General features: G+C 40.4%; 1 protein-coding gene across 2 annotated transcripts; it reads right to left on the bottom strand.

Annotated features, from left to right (window-relative positions):
- Positions 1-268: 268 nt before the first annotated feature.
- On the bottom strand, positions 269-20,180 carry adrm1 (ADRM1 26S proteasome ubiquitin receptor). Of its 2 annotated transcripts, none has more exons than XM_048549971.2 (9): positions 19,834-20,180; positions 12,329-12,445; positions 9,323-9,449; positions 7,385-7,471; positions 5,471-5,555; positions 4,306-4,616; positions 3,036-3,196; positions 2,098-2,200; positions 269-660 (listed from the first exon to the last, which is right to left on the bottom strand). In XM_048549971.2, the coding sequence occupies exons 1-9, from the start codon at positions 20,044-20,046 to the stop codon at positions 533-535; spliced, it is 1,332 nt and encodes a 443-aa protein (XP_048405928.1). In that variant the 5' UTR covers positions 20,047-20,180; the 3' UTR covers positions 269-532. The 2 variants fall into 2 exon arrangements, with proteins under 2 accessions (XP_048405928.1, XP_048405929.1); XM_048549972.2 differs by having other exon boundaries at positions 3,036-3,193.
- Between the last annotated feature and the right edge of the window lie 36 nt (positions 20,181-20,216).

Raw genomic sequence — 20,216 nt, 5'->3', positions numbered from 1 at the left:
GAATTATTTGCAATACAGTGACAGGACAAACAAATCAAATTAACAGTTTGCCAGCATAAATTGCTACTAGTCAGGCCACAGTTGAGATACATCCTTTTATATTAAAGATAGATAATAAAGTCTAACAGCCACAACAATAAAGCACATGTGGAGCAACAGTAAAAAACACTTCCTTCCTCTGAAGTGAGAGCAAAGGTTAGGGGGCATATGCTCATGTGGTGATAAAACCTTCCAGGTAATTGAGAAAGATACAGAACTGGAGATAAGATAGGTGGAGAATGCAAGTTGTTAGTATTGACTTCTGAACAAACAGCAAGTACAGATACACATGGCTGCCTAAAATTTTCACATTAGTTCAAACCTTTAAGATGGGAAAGAACTGAAATGCACAAAGCCTTCTTGCTCTAAAATGAACCTTTAATATTGCTTAGTTTCCAGGGATGAGAAGGCAAATGCGCAATTTCACTACTCTTTTAAACACAGCTCACTTTCAACATTGTTAAGTGTTTAAGAAACATGTAAGGTAATAATTTCAGTCCAAACTCATATCTTCCTCTTCATCTTTTTTGTCCTTTGATTCGCTGTCTCCTTCTTTATCATCAAGTTTTGTCTTTGGGGATGTAGAATTGTGCTGCATTGCTTTGGCAAATCCTTCCACATCTACGGGAGGGGTTGGGCAAGAGAAACACACAGACTTTATATCCGCAGAACTCTGTCTGCTGTCATTATATTTGATCTAAATCATGTTACCTTACACTTACAGTTTGGAATGTTTTGAGAAGAACATTCCAAGGTCAATATTCAAAACAAAAATAGATTTGAAGATCCTAGCTTTCAAATTGGTTTAATTGCTGGAGGAACACTATATTCAACTTTAAACAATAACAGGAAACCCTGTATTAGTTAGAGCACTAGTGCTGTTTCCAGCTGATGCTTTGTTACAAGGCAAGCTGCCATGGACCTCCAACTGAGCACAACCTAACTGGTTAATCAAGATGTGAAAAACCAAATGGGAAAACAGGCATTATTTACTTAAATGGCATGGATTAAACAGGTCAATTGGTCTCCCACAACTCTCAGCTTCCTCCATAATCATGGGTCAGGGTTCATGTCAATTTAAGTACTAAAAAGTAGGTTCAAGAATGGGGAGACATTGTCTTAATTGTGTTTTTTTAAATTACTACAGCATGAGCAGACAAAGCAAAAAAATTAATAAACTGTACTCAAAACATACCCTTGATTCACATCTCACCCAAACTGCAATTCTGAAAAATGGATAATCACAACAAGAAAAAAACTTTATACCAGGTTCAACCTAAGTCTCATTAAGGCATGATACGAACTAGCAATACATTGTCCCATTGCTCTCTTTCTTACAGATTTTACTTATCAAAGGCATTTTTTCATGAAGTTTTGGAATTCAAAGTGTAGTCATAACATTGTAACAGAGATTGCACAGCTAAGGGTGGGGGAGAGAAGGTGCATATGGCATTATTGGTCTACAACCAGCAAGGGCCATAACTGCATCCTATGCCAGGAAATTACCTGTGGGTTATACTGGGGGCCTGTTGTGGATGGGAAGCCCCCTCCTTCTCAGATACTGTACCCAATCAGGGAATGGAGAACCTTGGCCAAAGGCTCCCACACAGCCACATGCCCATCAACATCACACCTGGGCATCCTAGTCTGGTACCATGAACTCTCCCACTCACCTGTTCCTGGTGTGACCACGGTGCAAACTAAACTGGAGCACTGGCAGCAGCCACTACTCAAATATTGCTGCAGGTATTGCAGTGCTTCCAATTTCTGGCCGGCTGGCAGTTGGGGGAATGGAAATTGATAAGGCAAGTGTCCCATTAGTGCTCATCAGGTCACCTGGAAATGGCCAGGGTAGGATCACCATTGTAACAAACCTGAAGGGACATACATTGCTGAGTTCGAGACTCTTGAAGGGTCTTCCGTGGACTATTAAGCAAGTATCAAATGGAACCATGCAACAGTATTACCATCTCTGCAAAGAAGTGCATTCCCATGATTCAGACATTACTATGACAGCAACTTTGGGCCCTAGTCATAAAAATATGACAAGGCACTTACCTCCCTTTCCAGCTGCTTCTACAGCCTCTGCTGGCAAACCAAATTGACTCATTAACGGACCTAACTGTCCTGAAGCCAGGGCTGCACTAAACATGCTCATGGCCTAAAAAAAATTTTTAGAAAGAAAATATTTAAAAAAGTTACATGGTCAGTTTTACCAATTCCATAAAGTATTAGCACCTACATTTCTGAAATAAAAGTCTGAAGATTAGCAAAAATGTGAAGTTAGTTATAGTATGGGGAAAAAAGTGATTGAACTTTAAGTGTCAACTTCATTCTCAAGTACAGAATAAATTTTTCCCCTAAAAAGACTGATCTGTAACGAAATCATAAAACTTAAAATCTCCAATAAAAATTGTTTATTGCAGACACTTAGAGTGAATACTGTATTGTATCCAAGACATACTTAGCTAACAGGAGAGATACCTTCAACATCAACAATAATGGCAGCATTTTATTTAGGGTGCACATATTTGGTTTTATTCAACTTCCAATCTCAGAAACCTTCACTCTTTCAGTGAAGAAATGAAATTCAACCACTAGACGCTGCAAATTAACTAGGATAGAACGCACATTGGGGAAAACTAAAAATCTCCAGCATGTAATGAATAATTGGGCATTAGATTAAGTAATTAGACTATATCTAGGTGAGCTCGTGGAGTGAAGCACACTCACTTTGCTTTTGAAATGTGCCTATTTCAATTTACCTTTGGCAGATACATGCTGAGAAATGCTTTGCATTTAGATAACTGGCATTAAAGAATTTTCAAACAGGCACTTTGAAATGGATTCAGTAAGGATTAATTTGAACATATTTTGTGTTGCACAATTTAGATCAAAGGGCAACTAAACAGGATTTTAAAATCAAATGTTCAGAATAATTAACTGCAGAAAAATTAAAATCTGAGAAGGTCTGAGCAAGTCAAGAAAATGCACACCTGTTGAAACTGAGGAGATGTTAATGTATTCTGAATTTCTTCTGCAGGCTGAGGCAGCGACTCTCCTGTTGGAAGGTATGGTAATAATCGTTCCTGTACCTCTGAATTAGCCAGAATAGGAGCCATGATTTCTGGTGTCAACACAGTAGATAAATCCACTGCTAGAAAAATAAATCAATTTGAAATTGGCAATTTTTCCAGTTTACAGAATTCAGCTATTTCCCATCCACACAGAGTCAAGGATGCCCCCTGTAATTCAATGTTCTGTAAACATCTGGGGAGAAGAACAAAAGGCTAAGACTTCCCAGTGGCATAAATGCATTTGGAAATAAAGTTGAGGCAGATTGGGATGCAAGTACAAGCTTACCCATCACGATCTTTAAAAAGGGACAGAATACTCGCCACTGTTTCAGTTTAGTTTCCTTTCCCCAGCTCTCCTGCTTTACAATTTTAGCCACATAGATTCTGCAACCCATTCTTAAGTGATGCCAACTCCACAAAACCAGCTGGTAACAAGCAATTGCAAAAGGGTAAAAATTGAACTCTAGCAATGTCCACTGCTCTAAGGAAGCAGAATAGTGCAGGACTTATAGTCAATACTTTTTGAAAGAACACTGGTATTTTCATATTTAAATCACAAAAAAAATTTGCCATGGTAATGCAAGTTCATTCAGAAGCAGCTAAGAGCTGTCACTATCATTAACCCCACCCAACCACTCTCACCAACCTCCGTTTCAAAAACTGCCAGTTTTTGTAGTGTGCCATTTTCAGTAACATTTAAGCAAGTCTGCTTTTAAATTAGCACACAAGGTGCATTTGTAAGGCAATTAAAAAAATGTAAGAATCTTTAGGACTTAACAGTATAGTGCAAGAAAGTTATATAAAATCTTTTGAAAAGCCTGTTTCAGGCTCAATTAGAGTACTGCGTTCCACTGGAGGTGATCACATTTCAGGAACTCCACAAAAAAATTACTATAATGGTACAAAAGAGAATCAACTTTAGCGGACAAGCGTTAAAGCTGAAGACACTAAGAAAATCTGGTAAAAGCATGCAAACAGACCAGACAGTATAAATTCCAAGCAGAGTAGACTAACACCGCTACATCGGAGTCTCCCCGATGATGTCACCAAGCATGGTGACGAAATGTCTGAACAATAACAAGCCAGCACGTTCGTCCACAACCCAAGCTACAAATCTTTGCCAAAACTTTAAATGCCAAAAGGTTTTATTTGCTACATGTTCTGGAAGTCTTTAGAATTAGGTCCTTACCCTGCTGTCCTGTCCCTTCTGCTGCAGCAGGAACAGTCATGCTAGCCAAGATACTTTGCAAGTCACGCAGCTGAATGGGCTGAGTTGGACTCGTTGCAGACCCAGATGCTGTAAGAGATGGCGATCCAGATGCAGATGCAGAACCTGTGTTTGATGCTGCTGGTGTTGTAAGACCTGCTGCTGGCACTGTTGTGGATGCAACAGTGGGGGCTGGTACTGGTGTTGTTGTAGCAGCAACAGAAGGCACTGAAGTCATGCGAACTGCTGAGGCTGTAGAGGATGGAGTAATGGTTGCAGACTGGCTTCGGGAGCTGTAAGCAAAGAAAAGCTCCATTAAAGAAAGAGGTTTGACTTATTTTGCCAAATTTGAGAGTAGCATTCAGGAGAAAAAGGAGAGAAAGGGGTGCAAGGATTGATTTCAGTTTTAACCAAATATCCTTTCATTGCAGTAATCAGTGATAGATTGCATAACACAATCTATCTTTATGTCCAAACTAGAAAGAGATCACTATCTGCTTTTCATTAAATTGGCAGCATTACAGTTCAACTATTGCTGGAGAATATTATGAACGTAAACTCAAGGTAGCCTTTCAGTTTGCCAAGATCATACCAACATGGATTAGCAATTTACTGAGTCCCACTCCCTTCACTTGATTATGTAGCCCAGCAACTTTATTTTATTAAAGTGCCCATACAATTTCTTTTAGATATCACTGATTGCTTCTGCTTTCACCATTTCCATTGGCAACAAATTGCGCAAAAATGAAAGGTTTTACTCACAATCCCCCACAAGTTTGCTGAAACCATAAATTTGTGACCCTATTTCAAGGGAATAAACAGTTAATGGGGACAGCTTTTTCTCAATTACCTTATAAAAAGGTAGTCACAAGCTAGTACACTTGTATCCATTCTTCTCTAAAAAGACTAACCCCAGCTTTTCTAAACTAACTATTTAACCAAAATTCCAGCCCTGGAATCATTCAGGTATCTCTTCTGCACTCTCTTGGAGACACACATGAATCATGAAGTGTGGTAATCAAAACAGGATGCAATGGTACAACCAGAGCTTAGTAGACAAACCAAGAAATGCTATCCTAGGTACCAGTGTGTTACAAGAAAATCATCTGTCATGACTGCACATAATACTTAAGATATTGTTTCTTACCCTGAAGTACTACCAGCAGCTGTAGGGCCTCCACTGCCAAGTAACCCAGCAAGACCAGCAGGGCCTGCAAGCGCTCCCAGACTACCTGTAAAGAAAAATGACAACCACTTGCAGTATTACAGTTATTTTAATTCAAGTTTTTTTTTAAAAAATGGGGGCTGTGTGCACACAAATTCAGAACACAGCACAAATTTTATGGGATTTGTATTAAAAGATAAGTTTCCTTGGTGTGCACAACTTTCAGACAGGAGAAGTTTACTTACCAAATAAAGAGAAAATTTGATTTAGAGTGCTTTAGTGTCACCTAAGAATTAACAGTCTTCAATCTAAATTTATCTAAATTTTAATTTGGGAGCAAGGCTACAATTCACTTAATTGCCTTGGTGTTACTTGAATTTTCATTGGTAATTATGGTCTGAATTCTGTGGGGTCAACAGTCTGCTCATCAAATAATTGTATAAATAGCAGGAAGCCCCTACTAGTTCCATTGAGGGGTCAGGGGAGAAAGACCAAAAAATAAAATCAGGCTGTTTAGGCACTTAAGCAGCCATCAGGTTTCCTGCATAACTGAATTTCCAGGTGGCAGTGCACCTGCTCATCAAGAATTACCAACCAGAGGTCAACAGCTGCCCATCACTGGAAGGATGGCAAGTGACAGCACTGTGCACCAAGGACCAGGGACTCTAAACCCAAGGTGTCATTCATAGACACGGAACAAAGGAGGTGGGGTTGGTTGTGGTAGTGTAAGGGCAAGAGGCACCTTTCGCTGGCACCTCCTCTTCCCAACGGCAGCAGGTTCTGCGACTAGGAACAGATTGCCTCCAAAAAGTGAGAGAGAAAGCATTGCAGTTCTCACCAGGTCCAAGCCGTGCACCCCCCCCCCAGCATAATGGATGTCAGTGGCTCATTAAGCCAAATTGAGTTCCTGCCAATGAGGATCAGGAATCTTCAGTAAACCCTTGCTACCTTCAAATTTAAATTGGAGGAACTCCCACAATTAGTGGGCCAATATATGGCCTCTCTGACCAATGCCACAACGTTATATATTGTACAAGGATAAAATAATTACATAAGTGGACCTATACAAATTAAGTGGAGAAGAATATCATCTTTCCTTCACATATGAAAAATGGGCTTTAAGCATTTGCACACAATACTTAACATTTTCTTATTGAAAATATTAGCACTAGTCAGCTACTTGGAAAGTAAATTTAACAGCACATTATTCTTTCGTTTTCCACCTACTTTGCTCATTTGGCAATATTTATCCTCAAGGCAAAAGTTCTGACATTGTCTAGTTATACAACTGATTGTAAAGTTACACATTTTACTGCAGATGGGAACTACAGGGAAAAAGCGGGGAATGCATGGAAAAAAGCACTTGCACAAATTAGAAAAATCTGGTGCAAACAAAAACAAAATTGCTAGAGAAACTCAGCTGTATTTCTGAAGGGTCACTGACTCAAAACATCAACTGTTTTCTCTCCATAGATGCTGAGAGACCTGCTGGGTTCCTCCAGCAATTTCTGTTTTGTGTATTTCAAATCTCCAGCATCCATAGTTTTAATTTTAGAAAAATCTGGTGACCAACTGGCTAAGCAAAATTTTTGTAAGGATCTTAAAAACAGATTTGGACTATAGGGATCTTTCCCTTTTTAAGTATCAATTCTACTTGTTTCATTTTCCATGTGACAGTAGAGCATGGCTCAGGCAAACTTACACTCCAATGGCCCCTGATTATGGCAGCAAAAGCAGGATTCCTCCTTCTCAGCTGCTTTATCATCTAGTTGTGTGAAATTATTAGTCCCATTGAAAGTACATTTATTTTTCCTTCCAGCAAGGCTAGATGGAATGTTTTTGCAGAACGCAACATAAAGCAGCCTAATTTATTTATAAAATGCAATTAATATTTACCAAGTCCACCTAAACCGGTTGCTCCCATCAGCTGCATCAGCTGGTTATGACTCATGTTACCCAAAAGACTTTGCAATCCACTTTCTCCTGGAATAAAGAGATGAATGACAATCAGAGGAGTCGGTGTTTGGCTCCTCTTATTTACTATACATACATGATCTAGACTTAGGTAAAATATCAAAATTTGCTGATGTGACTAAATTGTTGTTATGGAGAAATAACATGACAGCAGGAGATACAGACTAAAGTTTGGGCAGATGGATGACAAGTGCAGCTCAAATGGATGGAAATATGAAGTAATACATTTGGGAACAATTTCTCTTTCATGGACCAAAGAAGTGAAGCTTCAATGTGCTAATACACAGTTGACTGATTAGGTGCTATGCCATTAAGCACGGCTATCAAAACAGCAAACTGAATATTTAGTTTGGATCCAGGAGGCACTCCAAAGTAAGGCGTAATGCTGAATAAACCCTGAGAAAACATCAGCTGGAGTACAGCATACATTAAGGAAGAGCTATAAAAGCAGTGGAAAAGTTGCAGCTTTTATCTAACCCTGGAACACTAGACCACTCACACTTGACAGATTCTTTAACTGATTTGAGGAGAGACTCAAGACCTCAGGGCTTTCTTTAAATAGAGCCGAGGGGTACAGGGCAACTTGGAGAAATCAATATTGTTAATATAGTAAAGTGTGATTATTTTCACAATCGAGAGATGGTAATAAAAAAGGACAAAAATTTAAAAAGTGCCCAAAAATGAAGAGCGACAGCTAGGAGGAAAGAAAATAAAGTGTTCAACAATCCAAGCAAACAATCATAAAATTAATGCTGAACTAGCTGTGTTGGAAATAAGAAATTAGAAAAAAAGTGTGGCGAATAAACAAAAGATTGGGTTTAGACATGGTGGTCGTATTTTCAACACATACCCATATTGAAGCAGAAGAATGAGAAAGCACAGAAACAGTTAAATCATTCAAGTAAGCAATTTATGCACAAGCACGCTTTTTTGAACATTACTGCAAATGGCTTGCTGAAAACTTGAATTTTTTTTAAGAAAGCAAAGTCACAAACATGGCAGAACCCCTCAAAAAAAAGACAATTACTACATAAATCCAATTTAAAACTACATCAGCAGCGCTGAATTTTAAAAAAGGGTTGCAAGTAGGCTATAGGAATTGGCTATTACTCTATACACTTAACATTGTTTTGTATATGTAATCACAATTCATGTTAGACAAAAATATGTAACTAATTGCAAGAAACAAAAAACATTAGTAGGTAATATCGCATCTTGAACAAAAAGTGAAAGCAAACAAACATTCCGGATTGCCTTATGACCTAAATTTTTAATCAAGTGATGGAGCCAAATAAACTCGGAGGTTTTGGTGATAAGTTAACTCATCTCAGCCAATGTTGGAATGGATACTCAAATTCACTTAGGTCAGTGTTCATGGATCAGAGAATCTGGTCCTGGTTGCCAAATGTAACATCTTAATGCTTGCTAGCAAAAGACAGGTGGATCAAGCATCAACCCACACCCATTCAAACTATGAAATAGCTCGCGAATATTTGCTACCAAAGAGCACAATTAAATGACTGCCACAATGCCAAGGTACTGAAAACAATCTGTGTGGAAAAAACAAACAACCCCTGGAAGGAAGGCCTTAAAAAGTGAGTTGACAGTGATTACTACAGGTCATTACAAACCAGAATAAAAATACCCAGATGTTATTTTTGCTTCCAATCAATAAATTACTACATACTGATTACACAGAGATACAGGGAGAAGGTGGAAATATGGGATTGAGGTATATGGTAAACAATGATCTAGTGTGGCAGAGAAAAGGGTGGGAACTGATAGACCTACACGTGCCTTACTGTTTGCGCTAGTATTATGGCTACGTTAAGTTCAAATTCTAACAAACTAATGGGATACCTCCAAGTGCGGCTAGCTCATGACCCCCACTGCTGCTACCACCACCCAAAGCACCAGGCATTGGTGGATTGTTCAGATATTCATTCACTTTTCGGCAGAACTCTTCATCTTTATCAGATTTAGGCTCCTAGAGAAGATTTAAACACATCAGTTAAAGATCACAAACTAATCTAAAACCATCAACTGAGTTGTCTTGGGAAGACCTGCAAGAAAAGACAAGGAGTATGAGTACAAAAGTATGAATTTCAATTAAACATTATTCACAAGAAGTGTCTGCAAGTGCATGAGGAAACAATACTTTAAATGCTGCACATTAAATATCATATAGGTTTGTTCAACTATACTCAAATACATCATTTTAATTTATTCTTTTTTTACAATTAAAAAAGCAAGAGATTGAATAATTTCATATTTTGTTCATAGTGTCAGTACTGTTCTTTCCTGGAGAGATAGCAGGGACCATCAAGCTGCAACTCACAGGCCACATGCGGTCTCAACCTCTAATCGGATCTTGGAACACTGGGCTGTTCAATCCTAGTTATCCCTTCCAGTCAAAGCTTTTCTTGGTTTTAAAAAAAAAGTACTGTTGGAAATACACAGCTTTACAGTCAATGCCTGATGTGCCAAGTTTTTCCAGAATTTTCTGTTTTTATTTCTAACATCCAACATCAGTATTTTGCTTTTATGCATTCATTTATGTTGATCTACAGACGGCCTGAAGTTCCGGTAACTATGACCAAGACAACAGATTGGACCACCTTCTCTATATGTCCAAGCAAGATAAAATACCAGCATTTTCACAAGATCCAAAAGCAGTCGACCATACAGCCTGTCAAGCCTGCTCCGCTATTCAAAACAGTCATGACCATTTTTGTCCACACCCCATAGTTTATCAGTTCCAAAGCATCTGTCTATCATATTCAACATTGGAGCAGCCAGTGTATCTGGAAAAAAGAGACTTTCAACGATTTCAACTGTTAAAAGGAACAATTTCTCTTCCTTTCATTCCTAGACGATTCACTGTTTATCTTTAGGTTATGACCCTACGTACTTGACCAGAAGAAACACACTCAGCAACTCTTAAGACTCTTCAGAATCTTGAAGATTTCAATGAGATTGCTTCTCATTCTTCCAAAATGAGAAAATACTCAATTTACTCAGTCAAATGAAGTGAACTGACCAGGGGCCAAATCCCTAATCCCAAGGACAAATTTCGGTGAACCTTCAGTGCTACTTCTAATGTAAATATATTCTCTCAAATGTGGAGGCTAAAAAATGCACACAGGATTGCAGCTATGTTCTCATAACTCTATAAAACCGAAGCAAGACCATCTTATGCTTGCAATTCTCAGGCAATGGAAAAAAAAAACAAATATTTCAAACTAATTAGAACAAATAAAATTATAGCACAGGTACAGGCCCTTCGGCCCACCAAGCCTACGCCAATCCAGATCCCCTATCTAAACCTGTCGCCTATTTTCCAAGGATCAGCATCCATCTGCTCCCTGCCTATTCGTGTACCTTCTAGATACATCTTAATGATGCTATCATGCCTGCTTCTACCACCTCCGGTGGCAACACGTTCCAGGCACACACCACCCTCTGCGTAAAGAACTTCCCATGTATATCTCCCTTAAACTTCTCCCCGCTCACCTTGAAATCACGACCCCCTAGTAATTGAGGCCCCCACTCTGGGAAAAAGCTTCTTGCTATCCACCCTGTCTATACCTCATGATTTTGTAGACCTCAATCAGGTACCCTCCCTCAACCTCTGTCTTTCTAATGTAAATAATCCTAACCTATTCATTCAATCTCTCTTCATAGAGTGCGCCCTCCATACCAGGCAACATCCTGGTGAACCTCCTTTGCCCCCTCTCCAAAGCATCCTCATCCTTTTGGTAATGTGGCAACCAGAACTGTACACAGTATTCCAAATGTGGTCCAACCAAAGTCCTGTTACAATTGTAACATGACCTGCCAACTCTTGTACTCAATACCCTGTCCGATGAATGAAAGCATGCCGTATACCTTCTTGACTACTCTACCCACCTGTGTTGCCACCTTCAGGGTACAATGGGCCTAAACTCCCAGATCTCTGTGCATCAATCTTCCCCATAGCTTTTCCATTTATCATGTAGTTCGCTCTTAAATTGGATCTTCCAAAATGCATCATCTCACATTTGCCTGGATTGAACTCCATCTGCCATTTCTCCGCCCAACTCTCCAATCTATATTCTGCTGCATTCTCAGACAGTCCCCTTCACTATCTGCTACTCCACTGATCTTAGCATCATCTGCTAACTTGCTAATCAGACCATCTATACCTTCCTCCAGATCATTTATGTATATCACAACCAACAGTGGTCCCAACACAGATCCTTGTGGAACATCACTAGTCACAGTTCCCCACTTTGAGAAACTGCATTCCACTACAACTCTATCTCCTGTTGCCCAGCCACTTCTCTCTCCATCTAGCTAGTACACCCTGAACGCCATTCACTTTCTCCATCAGCCTACCATGGGGAACCTTATCAAATGCCTTACTGAAGTCCATGTATGTGACACCTATAGCCCTTCCCTCATCTATCAGCTTTGTCATCACTTCCTCAAAAGAATTCTATCAAGTTGGTAAGACATGACCTTCTCTATTAGTTGGTCTTTGGTTCAGCTGTGGTTATGATGTCCAGGTATTAAGACAGAAGTTTTTTCACTTGGCAGGATCTTCCAAGATCAGAAATTTGGGGTCAGTGAACTGATACAAATAAACCAACAGTCTGAACAGTCAAACCATGCCCTCAGTTGCAGCATGATCACTTAGGGAAATATCTATACACTGGCAGATTTTCAAGCCAATGTATTCAGATGAAGTCAAATGAGTGAGGGGAGAAAAATCAATAGGGGACAACCAGCTTTCTTCACTTGCAGTTATTGTTGCACAAATATCTTAGTTATAAAAACTGAACACAGTAAAACCTTTTAAAAAAAACAGCAGCTTTTAACTCTTACCTGCATCCAAAAGAAAAGACGTTTGGACCCTGCCTTGAACTTCAGCACAAACACACGTCCAGTAGTACACTGGGTTACTCGCCTAAATTCACAGTCATCAGGAAAAATGATCAGGTCCTGTTGAAATACCACACCAACTCAAATGTCAAGTAAAAACACTTCTACAGCTTCTTTACTTTTCCCCCCTCAACATTTTCTATTATTTGTCTAAAATATTTTACAAGAGAACATTTTCCCAGTAAATGTCAAACCATTTTAAACTTTGAAAAAAACAAAAATCAAAAGCATATCAGACCTTAAGTCCACCAAATCTCAACTTTCCATTTGTAAACAACCTACAATTACATAATCCATACAGCGCAGATGTAGGCCATTCAACCCACCGAGTCTGCACTGACGCTCCAAAGAAAATCCCACACAAACCCATCTACACTGGCATTATTTCCTGTAACATTTCCCGTGATTAACCCACCTATCTTACCCAACCCTAGGCACTACGGGCAGTTTAGCATGGCCGATCCACTTAAGCTGTGCATCCCTGGGATGTGCGAGGAAACCAGAACACCTAGATGAAGGCCATACAGACACAGAACGTGCAAGTTCCACACAGGTCGTTGCCAGAGGCTGGAACTGAACCCAGGTCCCTGTCACTGTGAGGGAGCAGTGCTGACCACTGAGCCAGCATACCATCCTACGTCTTTCCCTGTCAAACAACCTCACTAAAGCTAGAAACGAATAAAAATGTATTCCAAATTAAGACAGACGTTATCTGGACTTACAAGAACTTGGCAAAAGAATGGGGTTGCTGGTCAGCTATACTTTTAGTACACTGTGTTCTTCAGATTCACATTTTACCTCAACCACAAACATTGTGGCTGTTTTACATGGCAAGTAGAAATCTTGCCCCTTAAGAGCATTTTTGTCCTACGTGAAGCCAGAATTAGTTTAACAGCACTCTCCAATGTTTTTGTGTAATTTTAACTGATAACAAACTTGTGACGAGTTTGCTATCCCTCATCTGTCTAATAATATCTAGAATCTCAGCAATCTTAATGATCAGGAATGTATAATTTAGCACTCCCCCCCGCCCCCCCCTCCACCCCCAACTATCTGCCATCATTCAAAGGCATTGAATACGTTTGGACACATTTTCATAAGCAATATAGTGGATTTCACCACCTCAAATGGATATTTTTCATGCTACACACATTTCAATGAATGGTCTCAAATAATTCAAAAATAAAGCTATAAAACTTTCTATCCTCACCTAAACAGAACCAAAAACTAACGCTCAAATAAATATACGTCACAGTAGGCTAAGGTCAGAGAAACTCAGGAAGGGGCATGTTGAGGTGGTCGCCACTGGATGTCAATCAGAAATGCTGAAGGATTAAGAGTAACTAACTGCTAACACAATGGTATATTTATAAAGAAAATACTGCATGATTCACCACAAAAATATATTTCATTGAAGAATTCTAGGAAGGAGACGAGGAAAGTATGGTTAACCAGGGAAGGATAGCATCAAATTGAAAAAGAAAACAAATGTAACAGTGCTAAAAACAGTATTGTGCTAAAAAAGAAAATTGGGAAAGTTTTAAAACAAACAATAAATGACATGCAATAGGGAGGAAATAAATTTCGCGGATATATAAAAAGCAACAGAGAAGCCAAAGTGAACATAGGTCCCTTCAAAGAGGTTGGGAAATAATAACGGGGAACAAGGAAATGGCAGAGGAGTTGAATAAATACCTTGCAGACTTCACAGGAGAAGACACTAATAGCATTCCAAAATTTCTAAATATTTGTAGGTTGGGCGGAGTGGGGAGGAGAGGAAACACGCACAATAACTATCCGTAAGAAAAAGTGCTTGGGAAAATAATGGGGCTGATGACTGTTAGGTCCGTTGGATTTGATGAGATACATCCTTGAATTTCAAAGGAAGTAGCTACAAAGATCGGCAATGTACTGGTCACAGTTTCCAAGAAATTCTTAAGATTCTGGAAAAAGTACTCGACAATTGAAAACTGGCAATGGAACATCTTGACTTAAAAAGAGATAAACAAACCACAAGGTAAGACTTATTCAGAAGATGTTACAGTCTATTCTAAAGAATGTAATAGCACAGTATTCAGAAATGTATAATATGATCAGAATCAGCATGGCCTCACAAAAGCAAAATCATGCCTGACAAATTTATGCGAATTCTTTGAAGTGATAACAAGCAGGATATATAAAGGGAAGCAACAGATGCATTTTATTTGGACTTTCAGAACATATTTGATAAGGTACCAAACATTTGGCTACTTACAAGACCATGATGTGGGAGGTAAAATATTAGAATGGAGGAAGGAATGGCTAACTAACAGCAGACAGGAATACCAGGAGCTTAGCTATCGAGGCAGAGTCAAACAGCACTAAACTGCCCTTTCATTCCAACCCATCCATGCCGACCAGGTTCTTAAACTAAACTAGCCCCATATCCCTCTAAACTTTTCCCATCCACATGCCTGTCTAAATATTTGTTTAAATGTTGTAATTGTACCCATCTATACCACTTCTAGCATCTCGTTCCATCTACACACCACCCTGTGTGAAAAGGTTGCCCCTCAGGTTCTTTTCAAATTTATGCTCTCTAGTTTTGAACATCCCTACCCTGTGGAAAAGACTTCAGCCATCCACTTTATCTATACCCCTCATGATTTTGTAAACCTCTGATGTCATCCCTCAACCTCCTACATTCCAGGCAGAAAGGTCCCAGCCGATTGAGCCTCTCCTTAAAACTCAAATCTTCCATTCTCAGTAACATCCTTGTGAATCTTTCTGCACCCTGTCCAGTTTAATAACATTGTTCCAATGACAGGGCAACCAGAGTTGTACCCTGTTCTCCAAATGTAGCTTTGTCAACATCTCATACAGCAGTAACATAATATCCCAACTCGCATACTCAATTTTCTGACCAATGAAGGCAAGTGTACCAAATGTCTTCTTCACCAAAATGTGATCCCACTTTCAAGAAACTGTGCACCTGTATGGTTATAGTACATACACAGATATAGTACCTGTACATACTGAACATGTCTCCTTGTTCGGCAGCCCACCCTAGGGCCCTAAAATTACAGGTTATACATCCTGCCCTGGTTTGCCTTGTCAAAATGCAACACCTCATGTTTATCTGAGCTAAACTCCATCTGCTAACACTTGGCCCACTAGCTCAGTTGGTCGCATTGTACTCAAACTTTCATCGTCCACGCGACCAATTCTAGTATCATTTGCAAACTCACAAACCATGCCTCTCTGGTGAAGGGTCTAGGCCCAAAATGTCAGCTTTTGTGCTCCTGAGATGCTGCTTGGCCTGCTGTGTTCATCCAGCCTCACATTTTATTGTCTTGGATTCTCCAGCATCTGCAGTTCCCATTACCTATGTTCTCATCCAAAAATTGTTTTATATAAAATGACAAAGTGCAACTTGTGCTGCAAGGACTGATGCAACTGGTCTGAACAACAACCATCTACCACCAAGCCAATTTTGCATCGATTGACTATCCTTGCCCACATCCAACTTGATCTAACCTTACTAGCCAATCTACCATGCAAAACCTTACTGAAGGCCTTGCTAAAGTCCATGTAGACAAGGTTTACCACTGTCTCCATCTGTCTACTTAGTCACCTGTTCAAAAACAAAACTCAAAAACTTATGAGACACAATTCACAAAGCCATGCTGACCATACCCAGTCAGTCCTTGCTTCTCCAAATGCATGCAGGTCCTGCCTTTCAGAATCTCTACCAACAACTTTACCCATCGTTGACACTGGGCTCACAGGTCTGAGTACCTGCTGCTTTTCCTCACAGCCTCTCAAATAATAGCACAACATTAGCAATCTTCCAGCATCTCAACTATGTGACAATACAAACATCTCTGCTTAGAAGCCCTGCAATTTATTTCTTAGCTTCTCACAATGTCCTGGTATACACCCGTTCAAGTCTCAGGGATTTATCTACCTTTACAGGTTTGAAGACCTCCAGCACCACCCCTTTTGTAATGTGGACTTTTCAAAGCATCACTCTTTATTTCCCAAGTTCCTTAGCTTCGATATCGTTCGCCATGGGAAATACTGACAAGAAATGTTAGTTTCAGATCTCACCCATGGCCAACCTCACTGATCTTTAAAGGGCCCTATTGTCTCCCTAGTTTCTCTTTTGCCCTTAATATACTTGTACAAATTTTTCAGATTCTCTTCTACTTTATCTGCCGAAGCTCTCAGGTCCCCTTTTTGCCCTCCTGATCTCTTCTATACTCCCTATACTCAAGGAATTCACTTGATCCCAGCGACTATACCTGGCACATGCCTCCTCATTTTTCTTGTCCAGAGCCTCAATATCTCCAGTCAGAGTGTCCCTACTTCTACCAGCCTTGCCCTTCTCACTAAGAGGAACATGCTGGGCCTGAACTCTCATTATGTCTCTTCTGAAAGCTTCCCACTGGCCAGACATTCCTTTACTTGCCACCCCCAATCAACTTTTGAAAGTTACTGAAAATGCAATTATTCACCTTACTCCAATTTAGAACTTAAACTTATGCATTAGACCTGCCATTTTTCATTATTATTTGAATAATAATACAACGGTCACTGGTTGCAGAGTGCTCCCTCATGAACATCTCAGCCATTTCCCCAAGAGGAGGTTGAGTTTCACTCCTTCTCTAGTAGGGCCATCTATACATTGATTGAGAACGTTTTCCTGAACACTTCAGTTCCTCCCCATCCAAGCCCAAGGTTAACTCAATTAGCTGGACAGCTGGTCTGTAATGCAGAGTGATGCCAACAGCATGGATTCAACTCCCACACTGGCTAAGGTTACCATGAAGGATTCAGATTCTCAACCACTCTTCGCCTTAAGTATAGTAACCTTCAGGTTAAATAACCATCATCTCTCTCTAATGAGACAGCAGCCTTATTGTCTGATATGTTTATAACAGGTTTACTTTTTTTTAAAAAAAGGAGAGTCCTGCTATTCCTGGTAATGTGCTTCTATACTCATTGAAAAATCAGAAGAATGATAGGCAACCTTATTGAAATGTACAAATTTTCTAGGGGATTTGAAAGGGTAAATGTGGAAAAGTTGTTTTACTTCACAGGAGAGAATAGATCCAGGACCATAATCTCAGAGGTTGCACATTTAAGGCAGATAAGGAAGTTCCTTTGAGGGTAGCAAATCTGTGGATTTTTTAAAATTACAGAGGGCAGTCAAGGCTGGACCAAAGTCTATTCTAAGGTAAAATAGATTTATAATCAGTAAGGAAATTGAGGGGTATAGGAAAAGGTGGGAAAACAAAGTTGAGGATTGTCAGCTCAGCCATGATCTCACTGAATGGCAGAATAGATTCGATGGGCTACTTACGCCCTACTTCTGGTGCTTTGTCTTATGGTTTTAGACGAGACGAGAATTCTTTTCACTCAAGCTTGAGCGCCTTTGCATCACTTCCTGAAAGGATAGTGGAAGCAAAGTCCTTGACTATTTTAAAAGCAGAGGTTGACAGACTCTTGTCAAGCAAAGTCATAAATAAGGGTAGGCAGGAATGTCAAATTTGAGATTCTGACCAAATCAGCTGAGATCTTTCGGACGGCAGGGCAGGCCTGAGGGACTGAATGGCCTGCACTTGGGTCTAACTCATGTTCATATGCTAAGACAAAAGAAAAACATGAAATGCTCAAAATTCACAATATATCAGGTCACAACTTTAAATGAGAAATGCAATTAACATTTCAGGCCCTTAAACTTTAAAGTGCATGATGGCTAAAAACAAATTTGGTCTCCTCAGCACAGGCAGCATTTGCGACAAGAATTTCCAATAGCTAATTAACCCAGACATCAAGACCATCTGACCTCTGCAGCTTGACACATTACATGATGCATTAAGTCTGATCAACTAAATTGTTCAATGAATTTATGAGCAACAGAACAAGTTCGTTCAGCCACTTTTGCATTATTGCACGCAGTTCTGGTCTCCCTCCTAATAAGAAGGATATTGTGAAACTTAGAAAAGATTTACAAGGATTTTGCCAGAGTTGGAGGGTTTGAGCAAAAGGGAGAGGCTGAATAGGCAGGGGGCTATATTCCCTGAAGCGTCGAATGCCGAGGAGTGACCTTACACAGGCTTATAAAATCACAACGGGCATGGATAGGGTAAATAGACACGGTCATTGCCCTAGGGTGGGGGAGCTCAAAACTAGGTTTAAGGTGAGGGGGCAAGATATAAAAGGGATCTAAGAGGTAACTTTTTCCACAGAGAACAGTGCATGCTTGGAACAAGCTGCCAAAATGGAGGAGGCTGGTACTAATACAACTTTTAAAAAGGCAACTGAATGGGTATATGGAAAGGAAAGACTTAGAGGGATATGATCCAAATAGTGGCACATGCGAGTAGATTTATACAGGATATCTGGTCAGCATGGACAAGTTGGACTGAAGGGTCTGTTTTCATGTTATATATCTCTGACATTATGACTCTATGAAATGTGAAACTGTGAACATCCTGTCCCATGACTTTGTTTTGTACCTGGCAAAATTGGCAACTTTCCATAAGTAACAAAAACAAGGATATTTGTCATAAGCAATGTCTCCACCCCTAGCAATCACAAACAGCATACAATCTAACCCTGTTCCCCTTTCGTTTAAAGAAAAAGGCCACATACACACACAGTAATTTCAAGGGGGCAACCAGTACCCATGAAGTTTCAAACTACTGCACAGCTCAGAACGTTCTGAGGAAGTGTCACCAGACCTAAAGCATGAACTCTGTTCTTTTCTTCACAGATGCTGCCAGACCTGGTCTTTTCCAGCAACTTGTTTTTGTTCCTGATGTACAGCATCCGCTATTCTTCGGTTATTGTTTAGACAAAACTTTGGTTAGAAACTCCGTTCCAACTGAAACAACTACTACACCATCACCTGCAAATTCCATTCTCACACCAACAGTGTCCCCCCCTCCCCTCCAACTCCCGGTCCCCACCACTGTCTTCACCCAGCCTGCACGACACAAACTAGCCAACTCAACACCCTTTCTACAACCACCCTATCACATAAATAGCCAATTCACCAACCTCTGAACTCTCAACTCCCCATCCGCTCTAAATCCATACACCAACTATCACATTAAGAAAAATTAACCAACTCCTTCACATACGACCTCCAAACAAAAGACACCACCCAAAAAAATGTCCCCCTACACTCAACCCTACAACCCCATAACTCCTTACTTCATCCTCAAACATAAAGCCATTCCTACTCAAAATAATTTGTGATTTAAGCCCTTCTCTCGCGCCCCCCCCCCCCCCCCCCCCACTTCCTTACCCAGCCTCCAGCCTCCTTCCCAACGCATTCACGCACCCCCCCATCCCCCACAGCACCTCATCTCCCCACCGTAACCCCTTCAGTACACTAGACTACCCCTTCCCAATCCCGGCTTTGGGGGAGGAGTGTGAGGACGGGCTTGTTTCCTTACATCCTCCACGGTGCCGGCGGTGCGGTCCTTCCAGCAGAAGTGAATGAGAGAGTCATCAGTCTGCTGGATATAAACCTGCCCCTTGCGCTTGTCCGGAGTCACTGTCGAGCCTTTCAGCGACATCTTGCCGGCTCGGAACTCCACCAGGTATTTACTGGAAGAGCCACGGCTCCCAGCTACCAGGCTGGGGAACAACGCTCCTGAGGCCGACATGACGGAAAATTAGACCAGACACCGCTTCTGCCTCTTTTTCCCTTCCTTTCTTGAATTTAACGTCCACCGAAAGTCAGCACCATGTAACGGCCGCCACAACCTAACCTGAAACCACCCTCCTCAATCCCCATTGATTTACTCAGTCCCCGCCTAGCTTATTCTGGCTCCTG

This window comes from Stegostoma tigrinum, chromosome 19 (genome assembly GCF_030684315.1).
Source record: "Stegostoma tigrinum isolate sSteTig4 chromosome 19, sSteTig4.hap1, whole genome shotgun sequence".
NCBI classification, from domain to species: domain Eukaryota; kingdom Metazoa; phylum Chordata; class Chondrichthyes; order Orectolobiformes; family Stegostomatidae; genus Stegostoma; species Stegostoma tigrinum.
The sequence above is the reverse complement of the archived record's forward strand: the minus strand, read 5'-3'. Positions and strand labels throughout refer to the sequence as shown.